Below are 13,014 nucleotides of genomic sequence, written 5' to 3'. Positions count from 1 at the left end.
CAGATAAAAGTTAAGTAAACTAATTCTTTCTGTAATATTTAAGAAATTATTATTTTTAAATGCAACACTGCCTTAGTGAAGTTAAATCCACATCAAGCATATTTCGCTATCCATTTTGTTTTTGTGCTGCTGCGCTACAACAATGGCCGACATTGTATTTTTATTATTATTAATTTCAATACTTTCATTACAAAACACTAAAGGTAATTTAAAATATTACAAATAGGATGTGCTATTAATTGTATTTAAATCATATTTGCTTACAATATTATATAATTATGAATATAATAATAGTATGCAGCATGAAAAGCATTGAGTTGGTGCTACAATGCTAAAAGTTATAGTTATAGACCACTTGCGGTTATGTATTTGGCAATGTCATAATTAGAATTTATTTCAATAAGCAAATTATTTGTGCAAATGTAACATCAATAAGAAAAAAATTATGTTTTAGCTGCTGCCGAAATAAGTGGTCGTCTATTAGACGAAACACAAGAAACCTTGGATCTGGAAATGTCGCATATAAATGAAAAAGAACATTCACCTGTTCCACGGAATTCAATACAATCGCATCCCAGGTAAGTTCCAAAATAGCACTGTATCTAAGGAACGCAGGTTACTGTATTTTCTACACATCATCCAACGTAAAATTCAGTGAAAGTAATAAGAATTATATTTGTTAATAATTCCCCCCTTCCGCATTCCAAAGGAGGCACACAAAATCTAAACGTCGCATGAAGAGAAGGTAAATACTACGATTAAAAGCAGTTACAATTAAAAAGCCCAACAAGGAATGTTGAATTTTAAAATATTGGAATTTTTTTTATATTCTGTGATTAACATTCTTTATATTTCGTTAAAAAAAACAACATATATGTTTAAAATCCAAATTTTTGTGTGCTCCTTTTGTTCAATTACATTATTAATAATGTTATTATCGGTACTGATTGTAATAGTAGTAGTGTATTATCTCTAAGTAAGAAATATTTCCGTAAATAAATTTTAATGATATAATTCAGATACAAGTGCTATGCATGCGAGCCGCCCTGCAAAAATGCTACACAACATGCGCATATGTGCCAGAACGCTATTCAGGTAAGTCAAATTGAATTAATTTTTTAGAAATTTGAAATAATTAGCATAACATATTAGTGTTGGAAATCACGGACACGCAGTGCATTTGGTGAAGAAAAAGTTTCAAGAGGTTGCACCACTTCTCCAGACCAACTGCCATTAATATGTAACCAGAATACTCTGGGTCCTCGAAAACGCGCCGTAATGCATGTAAACATTATTTGTTGTTCCAAAGATTACTGTAATGACGGAGATTTTCCTGAATTGCCCCCTATTGTTAGTGGTATGTATTTATTTATTTATTTATTTTTTTTTTTGAAAAATATTAACAATATATTGCATTATAGATGAAGTGACGCGCCTAAGTGCTGATTTAAGCAATACCTTCAAAATGACCTTAGCGATATTAGGTCCAGTTTTTGTCATTGGATTGATGGCGGCATTAGTTTACTATTTTATGACAAGACATCATCGCAAAAGCATAATGGCTTCACGTATTAAAAATGATCCAGATGTCTATTTAGTTAACGACGAATTACTTCGAGCAACAAGTGCTGGTGATAGTACGTTACGAGTATGTTAATCGAATTGAAAATAAACAAGTATAAAAAATACCAATTTGAATTGCACATATTTTTAGGAATATCTTCAACATCCAATGACTTCAGGTTCTGGTAGTGGATTACCGTTATTAGTTCAACGTACTCTTGCCAAACAGGTTACTTTAGTAGAATGCATTGGACGTGGAAAGTATGGTGAAGTGTGGCGGGGGCAGTGGCATGGGGAAAATATAGCTGTAAAAATATTCCTTACTCGGGATGAGAAGTCGTGGAAGCGAGAGACAGAAATATACAGGTAAAATATAAAATTTGTATTTTATGAATTAATATAATAAATTAGTATTCAATAATTATTTGCAGTACAATTTTACTACGTCATGAAAATATTTTGGGTTATATTGGTTCCGACATGACTTCACGTAATTTTTGTACACAACTATGGTTACTAACGCATTACTATCCAAACGGTTCTCTCTTTGATCATCTAAATCGGAATGCTCTAAGTCACAATGATATGGTGTTAATATGTTTATCCATTGCAAACGGCTTAGTACATTTGCATACAGAAATATTGGGAACGGAAGTGAGATAAATAAAATAATATATAATTGTAGCAAAAACAATAATATATTTAAATTTTTCAYAGGGTAAACCTGCTATGGCACATCGTGATTTAAAGTCGAAGAATATACTTGTTAAATCGGATGGAACTTGTGTGATAGCAGATTTTGGATTAGCTGTAACACACTCTCATGTCACAGGCAAATTAGATCTAGGAAATAATCCTAAAGTCGGCACCAAACGTTACATGTCACCTGAAGTTTTGGATGAAAGGTATACTTCAAAATGTATGACTGTTAACGCTTTATTCACAAASATATTTATGTATTACAGTATTAATATGCAATGTTTTGAGGCATTGCGCCGCACTGATATTTACGCCCTTGGTTTAGTACTGTGGGAAGTATGTCGCCGCACTATTTCAGGAGGTATTGCAGAAGAGTACAAAGTGCCTTTTTACGATGTTGTTCCATCGGATCCCAGCTTTGAAGATATGAGAAAGGTTGTATGCGTGGATAATTATAGACCGTCCTTTCCCAATCGATGGGCTTCTGACCCGGTATATTGATATAATGATAAATTATTATTATTATTATTACATTGAACAAGTCAATAATGTTTATATTCCACAGTTACTCGCTGGTATGTCAAAGTTAATGAAGGAATGTTGGCATCAAAATCCGAATGTGCGCTTACCTGCCTTGAGAATACGGAAAACTATACACAAACTAGCTTCCGCTGATGAAAAGATACGTCTTAATTATGATGAAGTTTGTGTTTAGTTGTTTATTTTATACAAATGAATATTTAGTATTCTTATAATTTAAAGCAGTAGATTTTAGAATTATCATTAATAGCAGAGTAACAACGGTAGATGGTATTAAGAAACATAATATTACTTTTTTCTTCAAACGTATTTAAGTATTAAATCTATAATTAAGCATTATATATTCATATATTTAATTATATTATTTACTTTAATAGAATTAACGAACAGGAGCGATTGTTTGATTGAAATGTATATATGTGTGTGGATTTACGTAAACTTTGCATATTAGTATTAGATAGACTAGGTATATTAGAATTAAATTTAGATACCAAATCAAACAAAGCACATAAGTATCTTGATTTAATTATGCGTACATTTTAACATTTGCATACAAATGCAAACTAAATGAAAGACACGCTTAAGACTTAACACAGATTTCTACACACACGTTTTGTTATTAATCTCTATGTGCCTTGAATTGCATTGAAATTTGAAGCCTTATTTACCTTATGCTTCAACTGCTATTTATTTAGGCCTTATATTACTTTAACTCTCTTCTGGTGCCATTCTTATGTATTATTCATAAAACTAATATGAAGTATTGAAATATAATCTAAAAATCTAAAACTGCATAGAGAAGATGAAGGAGAATAATTAAATTAATATAAGCACGCATGCAGCCTTTTTATAATAAAATAATGAAATTTTTATTAATTTTAATTTACAAATATACATACATATGTAGTGTGTGACTTTTTCAACTGATACGTCTATAAATAATAGGAAGTGTATGCTTTCGATAAACATACATATATGTGTAGTTTTAAGAAAATTTATTGTACAAAATAGTCCATGGTTTAAAATTAAAATACATTTTAGTAGAAAAAAAGTATAAATTCTTATGAAGTTGGGGAAAGATGTAAACTCTGAAGGAGGAAGGAGGGATTGATTGCGAACAATTCCTCTCTGGCCTGGAGCTCTAAGTGAGACCGGCTGCTCTGCAACAATGTTTTGTGGATTTTTCCTCATCAATTTACTGCAATCATTTCCGAGCCCCCGTTTTCTCTCTAATGGCCTGGGCGTAATACCTCTACTCTATATCTAGAGATTGCCATTCATCATTCATATAGTTTTATTTATAAGAATGGAATGTTCATCGATTTCGACAAYGATACAAAATATTATCGGATTTGGACTAGAATTTTTAGCATCTCTAAATAAATGATGTATGGGTGTAGTGATAAGAAACTATCGATTATAAAACATATGGGTATGTAAATAAGAGAATGACCAATAATTTGATAGAAAGAAAACAGAAATGCAAAAACATAAGCCGTAAAGGCAGCTGCTAAGAAAACTATATATTATTCGCGATTGTACCTTCTATATACATATATAACAAAATACACTAATGGTCAAAGTACCGAACAGTTTATTTACAAGGGATTAAATAGCAAGCTTTGCACTCATTATGCACTCATATACATTTTATAAATTATACACATACATACCTGAAGTGCAACTCACCCGAAGACAATCAATCGAGAATCGGACACTACTATCTTATTATCTACAAAATAACTAATTTCTACTGTTCTAACGAGTTCAAATCCATGACTACTAGCATTTTTCCGACAAACATTGTTCACGAAACATAGTACGGAGTTGTGAAATTAACCTAGTAAAGGCATATAGAAGTTTCTTGAAATAAGTAGTTTGCTAATCCATCTATATTGACAGTACAAACTAGTATACGGGTATTCATTTATGTTGTTAAGTTCGGTATAGACGCCTAAATTCTTAGTGGTTGGTAGCAGATGCAAGAAACTTTATAAATAGCAAAACGATCTGCGCCTTTGGTATTGCATTAGCTAAAACAAAATAAATATAAAAAACAGGAAAGAAAATAATTGATGTCAACGTCATTCTTGTGTAAAGATTTGCTTAAAGGAGATTAGAAAAATGACATTGGCTACGGCGAGTTTGGAACAACCGCAGTCACATTGCGACGGCAATTACATATTAGATCAAAACACTATGGACGTAGAGGTGAGTGAGGAAATAGTAGCTGGGCCTATAGGTTTTCAGAGACATTCGTGATACATCAAAAAAATATGTAAATAGAATAAAGWACGAAACTATTATGATCGGTGAGATCATAGCTTGTCAGTGAACCTAATGGCGTACTTATTTGAACTGTATGGGATTGTATAAGTGAAAATATGACGACTCATTTTGATATCGTTATGCAAATTATCTTGCAATGAGTCTTAATTTGTCAATTAATTTTTTAGCAAAATATTATTTAGTACAAAATATGTAATACGCCGACTATAAATAGTTCGAAAAAAATGCTATATATACAATTATTCAGTTTCATACTTGCATTTCTATAAAAAAAATATTGCAATAAATCTTTTTTTTTTTTTTAGGAACGTAAATCCTCGAACTTCTGGCTTTTTAGAGTACTATTTAACTGGACTTCTAGTTCTTCCATAATGTTACGGGCTGTGGAAAAAAAGATTTTATCCTTTCTTAAGACGCCCTATCGTGGTTTCTTTGTAGATATTGGACCCGCCATTGGTGAAGCTGATAAAATATGGACAATCAGCTTAAACACAGAATCTAAAGAGGTACCTTTGGTTTTGCTGCATGGAYTAGGTGCAGGTGTTGCTATGTGGGTAATGAATTTAGATTCCATTGCCAAAGATCGCCCCGTATACGCTATGGATGTATTGGGCTTTGGTCGTAGTTCTCGACCCGGTTTTTCTAATGATGCACTTATTTGTGAAAAACAATTTGTCAAGTCAGTAGAAGAGTGGAGACGTGAAATGAATATTAATAGAATGGTATTATTAGGCCATTCAATGGGAGGATTCATCGCTTCTAGCTATGCATTGTCATATCCCGAGAGAGTTCATCATCTTATATTAGCTGATCCATGGGGATTTGCAGAAAAGCCTTCAGATGTAAATAACAACCGTCAAATTCCCTTATGGGTGCGTGCTATAGCATATGCTCTAACACCTCTGAATCCTCTATGGGCGTTACGTGCTGCTGGGCCACTTGGCCAATGGGTTGTCGAAAAAACTCGGCCGGATATTACGCGCAAGTTTGCAGCCGCAGTGGATGAAGACAATAACCTTTTACCACAATATATTCATCAATGTAACGCACAAACACCTTCAGGTGAGTCAGCATTCCACAGTATGATGTCTTCATTTGGATGGGCGAAATATCCGATGATACATAGAGTTAAAAATGTCCGAGCGGACATTCCTATAACATTCATTTATGGTTCGCGTTCATGGATTGACTCGTCTTCAGGAGAAAAAATAAAAGCGCAACGGATCGATTCAAAAGTGGATATTAAAATCGTAACCGGTGCGGGACATCACGTATATGCGGACAAACCGGAAGTTTTTAATCGTTACGTTAATGAAACCTGTGAACTATATAAATCGTATCAAAATGGAGCGACTATACGGGATGGAACAGAATCAGATGATGAACTGAGTCATAAAGCATTGCAAGCTGAAGCACAAAAATTACAACAGTCTGAGCTCCAAAAAGAAGAAAATGAAGAAACAGATAAAATCTTGCCTGAAGATGCACAAGCAGATGAAGTTGCTTCAAACCTTAAAGAACAATAAGGTGTATTGATGGAGAATTATCACACACTACCTGCATTCAGTTTTAATTTTTTAGTCGATATGTTTTAGTCAATATATAACACATAGTATTAGCCAAAATATTGCAATTAAAATATTAAATGTGCTCATCCCAAAACTGTTATTTCAGTTCTACGTTTGATTAAACACACCAACAATACTAAAAGTATTGAAATGTACAAGGAAATAATATAAAACTCTGAGTTCTTTTAATACGTTTCTTATAAACGTTTAGAAAGATTCTTGTAGATAAATGCATTTCTAGAGAAATGAATTTAACATAAGAGATTGTATGGCTCTTATGAGTAAAATTATTTTTAAAACAAGAAAAATCATTTAATTCGATTTCACCAAAGCTTCACAAATACAAAAGATTCGTGGCAAAGATAAAATTCTCCGTTCAGTGTAAAAAAAGTAATAGGAAAGCAAAATAATTCTTTCACACATTAACATTTAGGAGTTGAGCAAAAAATGTTATTTGTGTAAGTTGTAGTCCGATTATTTTCTTATCAATGCATTGGCAAATTATGTGAACATGGTGCATACATGTCAAGAAGCGATAATACCAAAGACACGAGTGCGATCTTAGAAATTTGTTGAAACAATATATGCAATTTTATTGCTCTCGTTGCGATTCGTGGCTAATAATGGGCAATTTGAGTACTACAACATAATAATACTAATGAAAAACAAATATAGTTGTAAAATATGATAAATATTTTGTATTCTTTTATCTTCTATCAAATATTTGTTAAACTAATTCGAATGCATAATGTTTCACCAGTGTTAAATGTTATAAGTAAAGCAATTTGAATTCGCTAAGAAGCCATATTAATGCCTTGTAAAAATATACATATGTATATGTATATGTACGCGTTTGATTACGAGTACAAATCAAGCAATCCTCTCCTTAAGCTACGTTTTGTCTTTATCAGTATTAATAAGTGTATAATATATAAAAAGAGTTATTTTAAATACTGTTATAATGCCTTTATTTATAGTCTGAAATACATTTAAAGCTCACAAAACATTAACTTTTAATAACAATTGTAATGCAAATATTTTTGATTAAATTTTCTGTCTTAACATAATTCTCCCTCCTTTCAGACATTCATGTTTTTTTCCTTAATAATTTTATTTTGCTGTGGCAAAGCCAACTCGATCGTTACCCATATCGAATTCAGTATAGTATTTACCGATAAAAACATCACCAAGAATCCACAAAGGACCATTTGGTGGTGGAATATCCATACCCATGAAACCAGACAAGCAAATCGTTTTGCCCATTTGAGCAATACGTAAAATATAGTCYTTGCCTTCCAATTCGAATGTTTTGCCACCCAATATAAATTTAATTATCGGAAGTTTTGGAATCAAATCGCAAGAGACCATGTACTGACCACCCATAATTGGAGTTCCACCGATAGCTTGATTTATAGCCGTTGTTTCTTCGGTAGGTCCTGCAATTAATGAAGTACCTGTGTCGGCAATTACTTGGCAGCCCCCTTTGCAAAGTTGCAAATCACCGACTGAAGCACCGTCCATTTTAATTTGCCAGTAAGCTTTGCGTGATACCGGTAGATAAGTAAAGTCTCCGACATAATGATCTTTATCTGAACCACCGAAAATAATTTCTCCACCTTCAGGTGCAGCAGGATCGCGGTTTAAGTAAAATGAAAATACGGGTGCTGGAATAAGTCCCTGTTCATACATATTATAAAATGGTGGTTTTACGCCGTCTACAGATATTGAACTGTATGCCAAACCGAGGATACCRTCAAATTTTGCCGCAACAAATACGAGACCCGGCTCACTCATTGCTTCGGCAAAAATTTGTTTTTTAATATCTAATCCACCGATATTCACTGTGTCAGCAGACAAATATCCAGACAAACTTCCAGAACCATAGTGAATGGCGAATTCGGTGCCATTCTTTTCATAAGTTTTAGACTTCGCAGCATCGTATTTGTTGTGCATCAGACAGGCGATGTTGGTCAAATGACATTTTTTCGATGGCACCCAAAGGTTTGAGGAGCCGGTATCAAAAACCACTTTAAAGCTTTGTGGGGGAGATCCAATTGTTATTGGGCCATAGTACTGCGCATCTAGGTAATTTGAAAGTGGTTCAGGAGCGATGCCACCATTGGCATATTTAATGCGTAATTGTTGCAATTCAGTACCCACATCGGAAAAATGTTGTCTAGCAGTTTTAATTTTTTTTAGTGGTACTCGCAATAGCTCAGTATTAGCTAAGCTAAATACCGTTAATACAATTAAGAGTGTTTTAAACATCATATGTAACTGTGATCTAAAAGATAATGCAGAAATATTAAATTAATTTAAAACGTTAATTAAATTAATATAAGAAATATTGTAAAATCCTTTGTTCTCTCACCACAGTCAGCTCAAACCCGGTTTTATATTTTTATACTATTGCAATTCAATGGTTAAGAAATAACTAAATGGAAAAACCTTTGCAAATTACAAATATCTTGAAAAATTGATAATGACAAAGCAATATAGAAATGAACAAAAGGGGAAAAGCAAATTACTGCTGCTTTGCGAGTTCGGTACCGTATAAGTGCCAGTTTGCACACAACTTTTTTTGTCGCCCAAAATGGGTTTTATATGAGCGAAAAACGAGGAAAGGCAAACATTTTGAAATTCTTTTTATGGTTGCAATATTTATTAATTAATGTTTTATAATAAATTGAAAATTATTGAGTAACAAAATTACGGTGTTTTAATAATTCCCAAAATAGAAGGAAATTTCCTTCATAAATTTGGTTGTAAAAATATTAATATAATTCAAATAAATCTTTTGCTACGATTCACGTCAAATATTTGTATTGATAGAAAACTTCGATGTACGCTATTTTATGAAGTTTATATTGCAGTCGCAATTTTTATAAGAGAGAAAAACTGAACACAAACATTCATTGTGGCATACCCTTTTTTTTCTGCGCCTTGTTGGTTTTGTACAAACTATGGACTGGACCTCAACCAGAGAACTTAAAGATATATACATAAAGATATACATTCTCTGCCTCAGCAGCTTAGTTCCAGACGTAGTTATCAAAAAAATTGTTCAGACAAAACTATTGACAAACATAAGCACTGTGCAACATCCATTGGCAATTTATCAGCAATAAAATTATCTAGACAATTGTACGTTATTGTGATTTTACCATAGATGTCTCCGTCAACAACTACTAAGTTTGTAATACTGTGAGCCTTGACGTCCATCTTTGAAAAATTCACTGCGGAAACGTTCATTTCATTTCGGATTGTCTTTGAGTAAAGATGTATAATTTATTTGCGCTTAATAAGTTATATAAATTTGAAGAGAGTAAAAGGTAAGTACAAAGAAAGCATTGTATATGCGAACTTCATATTATTCATAAATTCTCAATGATGCTTATTTATACCGCCCCAGTCGGAAAGATAATGTCGATTGGTTCTTTTGTTACTGATTCGTCAAGCTCTAAATGTAGTATATAAATAAAGAAAATTACTAATGCATATTTTTATATTTCAGTGGTTATGGTTGAGTTACAATGGAATTTTTGACAAGTTCATTGTTCCGAACATGAATTATATGAAGACGTGAAGTTTTTGAACTATCTGTATTTTCCTGTCCACAAAAGGTAATTAAAGTAWAAAAAAATTCATGCCTTAATCCTTGAACATGAACATGATGTTTTCGAATACCGCCCCAGTCGGATGAATTATGTCGATTGGTTAAAATTGCTGAAATTACTTCTTATAAAAAGTCTATATAACATAAAGAAACTGCTATAATATTCTGAATATTCCAATTTTCAGGTCTTGCTAACCACGTGGAATTCAGTGTGATATAAGCAGTGATTAAATGCCAAGGTATTTACAACAACTAATTTTAAAATAATTGGTATGAATGATGATAATTAAATGTAGACAAGCATATAACAGAATTTCTTATGTTGAATACTATCGTCTGAATGTTATAACAATCATGATATGTTAAAACTTTAAGCATGGTTTTCTAAAATATATTTTTTTTTATTAATTAGGAATTTACGAATGGCTGTTTTGGTGTTTGGAGAGTAGCACTATATCCGGCATTCCACGAGGTAATTTTCTTTTATTTTTGTGGTAATTCACGTTCCAGTGATGATTTTTAGTTATCCCTGTCATAAAGACAAGCTTGATGATAAATAAACACTGATATTTATTATAAATTATGTAATTAATGAAACTATATTTATTCGTGTAAGTACTTAATGAATTTTTTTCTTTTTTTCAGGTGTTTGTGGAAATTAAAAACAATGTAATGTGGCAAATATTAATAAAGAATGAATTGATTTTAAACAAGTGTTTTTATTATGGACCCTTTTAGGAAAATATAAGTTATATATGCTAAGAACTGATGCGCATTTATTTCTAGTTATAAAGACTAGTTTAAACATTCTCTATGATCGAAGTCATTGAAATAAATATGTCTTCAAAAACTAAAATTAATTAATACCTAATTAAAAATGATGTTTTTTAAGGTCATTTTGTCGGCATATGCTTGAAATCTATGCCGCTGTATTTTGATTAGGGGCAAAAATGTTATTGTGAATGCTACTTTATAACAATGGAACAGTGAGATTGGAACGTAAGAGAATAAAATACGAGAGAAATTGTTTTATTCCACTTCACTGTCCTCAACAGCTTATAAACAAAAAGCGGCTAATTTTCCATAATATATAGTACAAAGCCAGGACATAAAATTATGTTTAATTATAATTTACCGAATGGCGGTYTGCACGCTCGTTGTTACATTAATTCCAATAGTGAAATTAAATTTGATCCGCCAGTATATGAGCAGCGCTATACCACAACCATACGCATATTGGAAGATCCACATTGGGGGCACAAATTTAGAAAAGTGAGACCGGTTATCCACTCAATTTCATTTTGAATACAAGAGATACATAATATTATTTTTTTTAATGCGTTTCTTTCTACACAGGTGGTAGATTTCGGATGTGCTGAAATGCGATTGTTGTCATTGCTACGTCGTACGAAAGGCATAGAACATATTCTAGAGGTAAGACAGAACTTGTGCCGCAAATAAAATATTGGTATACCAATCAATGAAAGCAAAATGTGTCAGACTCAAACCATATCTCTGTTAGTTTAATAATTTGGGCTATATAGGCCTAGATTAGGTTGTCCTTAAGAGATAGGAATATATATTTTTTCTACAGACTTTATTATTCTTAGACGTCTAATATTGATCACTAGGTGGAGTCCGCAATCTTTGATTGGTTATAAAATCAGTTTTTATACCCGTTTCTAATGTAATCGTGAAGTAGTTGTGTTCATCGTAAACTCATGATTGGTGCAGCATTCGTGACTGTATTATTCAAAAAATTTTATTCTTTGCGCGTATTAAAACTTCAAGTTTAAATTTTAAGAACTCGTAATAGGCGAACTGCAAATAAAAAGATATTTTTATTTCAATACGTTTATTATTTTTTTTAATATTTTATTTTATGAAGTTTAATGGTATGTAATTAATTCCTTTAATTAATGGATATATTTAGGTATTTTACTTAAAACTAAAGTAATAAAATTTAGGTAAAAAAACAATAAAATGAAATAAACAAATACTAATTCACTTTTTGTATGGTGTGCTTAAAACAACGTCTTGGTGAATTGTATGTGACCAAATTTTAAATTACTATATTAACTTTAAAACAAAACGCTAATGCTCATTAACACAAATTTGTAAAGTTGAATTAAATCTGTGCCTTTTTGGTGCAAACAGTGCCAGAAAATACAACGTTAAATAACATGGAATTACTTTTTAAATAACCAGAATGCTTGTATTCATTGCAAACAAACTCCGAATTGAAGGTAAAACAAACGTAAATTAAATTTCTAGATTAATAGTAAATCTTACAAACTATTTAAAATATGTTAAGAGAATGGGTTGATAGCCAGCACCGTGGTGTCACGTATGATACAAGTAGAATGCACATGTGTACTCAATAAAATTCAAGGTCCAAATGAGATTAGTTGGTACGTTTGTAGGCCGCGATTTGCAATATTAATCATTTAAAGCAAACATTATTTGTAAGTTCAGTGTGTGCGCTTCTGTACTCATTTTCCATAAACCACGGCGAAACGTTCCCATTTCATTTAACTAAATCTAAAAGCTAAGTCTGCTTACTACTAGTTTAAGTATGTTGTATTAGGGAAGTTTATACAAAATTTACAGTAGAGGATCGCGTTATTGTGATTTTAATTTTACACGTGATTAAAATGAACGATTTTTTATTTTATGTAACATTTATAAAAGTTGTAAGATTTGTTTCTCCTTCTTAGTGATTCAAAGCGATAGATGTAA

The 13,014-nt window shown here is 31.9% G+C and overlaps 4 protein-coding genes and 1 long non-coding RNA gene across 6 annotated transcripts in view; 4 read left to right on the top strand and 1 right to left on the bottom strand.

Moving 5' to 3' along the window:
* Positions 1 to 119: 119 nt before the first annotated feature.
* Positions 120 to 3,481, top strand: LOC108978262 (activin receptor type-1). Its single transcript, XM_018948427.1, has 10 exons — positions 120 to 203; positions 455 to 578; positions 1,020 to 1,095; positions 1,153 to 1,357; positions 1,422 to 1,648; positions 1,715 to 1,929; positions 1,995 to 2,217; positions 2,281 to 2,468; positions 2,529 to 2,754; positions 2,828 to 3,481. Exons 1-10 carry the CDS (start codon positions 143 to 145, stop codon positions 2,975 to 2,977), a joined length of 1,695 nt encoding a protein of 564 aa, XP_018803972.1. The 5' UTR covers positions 120 to 142; the 3' UTR covers positions 2,978 to 3,481.
* An 805-nt stretch (positions 3,482 to 4,286) lies between these two features.
* LOC108978258 (protein ABHD4) lies at positions 4,287 to 6,759 on the top strand. 2 transcript variants are annotated; one of them, XM_018948423.1, is made up of 2 exons: positions 4,287 to 5,013; positions 5,397 to 6,759. In XM_018948423.1, the coding sequence occupies exons 1-2, from the start codon at positions 4,927 to 4,929 to the stop codon at positions 6,615 to 6,617; spliced, it is 1,308 nt and encodes a 435-aa protein (XP_018803968.1). In that variant the 5' UTR covers positions 4,287 to 4,926; the 3' UTR covers positions 6,618 to 6,759. The 2 variants fall into 2 exon arrangements, with proteins under 2 accessions (XP_018803968.1, XP_018803969.1); XM_018948424.1 differs by lacking the exon at positions 4,287 to 5,013 and adding an exon at positions 5,057 to 5,162.
* Positions 6,760 to 7,603: 844 nt separating this feature from the next.
* LOC108978260 (lysosomal aspartic protease) lies at positions 7,604 to 9,153 on the bottom strand. The gene is made up of 2 exons (XM_018948426.1): positions 9,031 to 9,153; positions 7,604 to 8,943 (listed from the first exon to the last, which is right to left on the bottom strand). Exon 2 carries the CDS (start codon positions 8,928 to 8,930, stop codon positions 7,770 to 7,772), a length of 1,161 nt encoding a protein of 386 aa, XP_018803971.1. The 5' UTR covers positions 8,931 to 8,943; positions 9,031 to 9,153; the 3' UTR covers positions 7,604 to 7,769.
* A 747-nt stretch (positions 9,154 to 9,900) lies between these two features.
* LOC108978261 lies at positions 9,901 to 10,999 on the top strand. The gene is made up of 5 exons (XR_001994093.1): positions 9,901 to 9,991; positions 10,174 to 10,282; positions 10,461 to 10,514; positions 10,688 to 10,747; positions 10,921 to 10,999. It is a non-coding gene; the product is annotated as an uncharacterized LOC108978261 (long non-coding RNA).
* A 308-nt stretch (positions 11,000 to 11,307) lies between these two features.
* The window catches only part of LOC108978259 (small RNA 2'-O-methyltransferase), an 8,965-nt gene continuing 7,258 nt past the window's right edge, over positions 11,308 to 13,014 (top strand). Inside the window, exons 1-2 of the mRNA XM_018948425.1 lie at positions 11,308 to 11,547; positions 11,632 to 11,709. Of these exons, the coding sequence (XP_018803970.1) occupies positions 11,392 to 11,547; positions 11,632 to 11,709 (234 nt within the window). The 5' untranslated portion in view covers positions 11,308 to 11,391. The remainder of the gene's footprint in view (positions 11,548 to 11,631; positions 11,710 to 13,014) is intronic.

This window comes from Bactrocera latifrons, unplaced genomic scaffold (assembly GCF_001853355.1).
Source record: "Bactrocera latifrons isolate USDA-ARS-PBARC rearing strain unplaced genomic scaffold, ASM185335v1 scaffold_12, whole genome shotgun sequence".
NCBI lineage: Eukaryota > Metazoa > Arthropoda > Insecta > Diptera > Tephritidae > Bactrocera > Bactrocera latifrons.
This window is presented reverse-complemented; position numbering and strand designations above follow the sequence as displayed.

Excerpts from the sequence above, each read along its gene's own strand:
- LOC108978262 (XM_018948427.1), top strand. The coding sequence starts at position 143 with ATGGCCGACATTGTATTTTTATTATTATTAATTTCAATACTTTCATTA. Across the intron at positions 1,096-1,152 it reads TGTGCCAGAACGCTATTCAG|TGTTGGAAATCACGGACACG; the intron begins GTAAGTCAAATT and ends ATAACATATTAG. Across the intron at positions 2,755-2,827 it reads ATCGATGGGCTTCTGACCCG|TTACTCGCTGGTATGTCAAA; the intron begins GTATATTGATAT and ends TATATTCCACAG.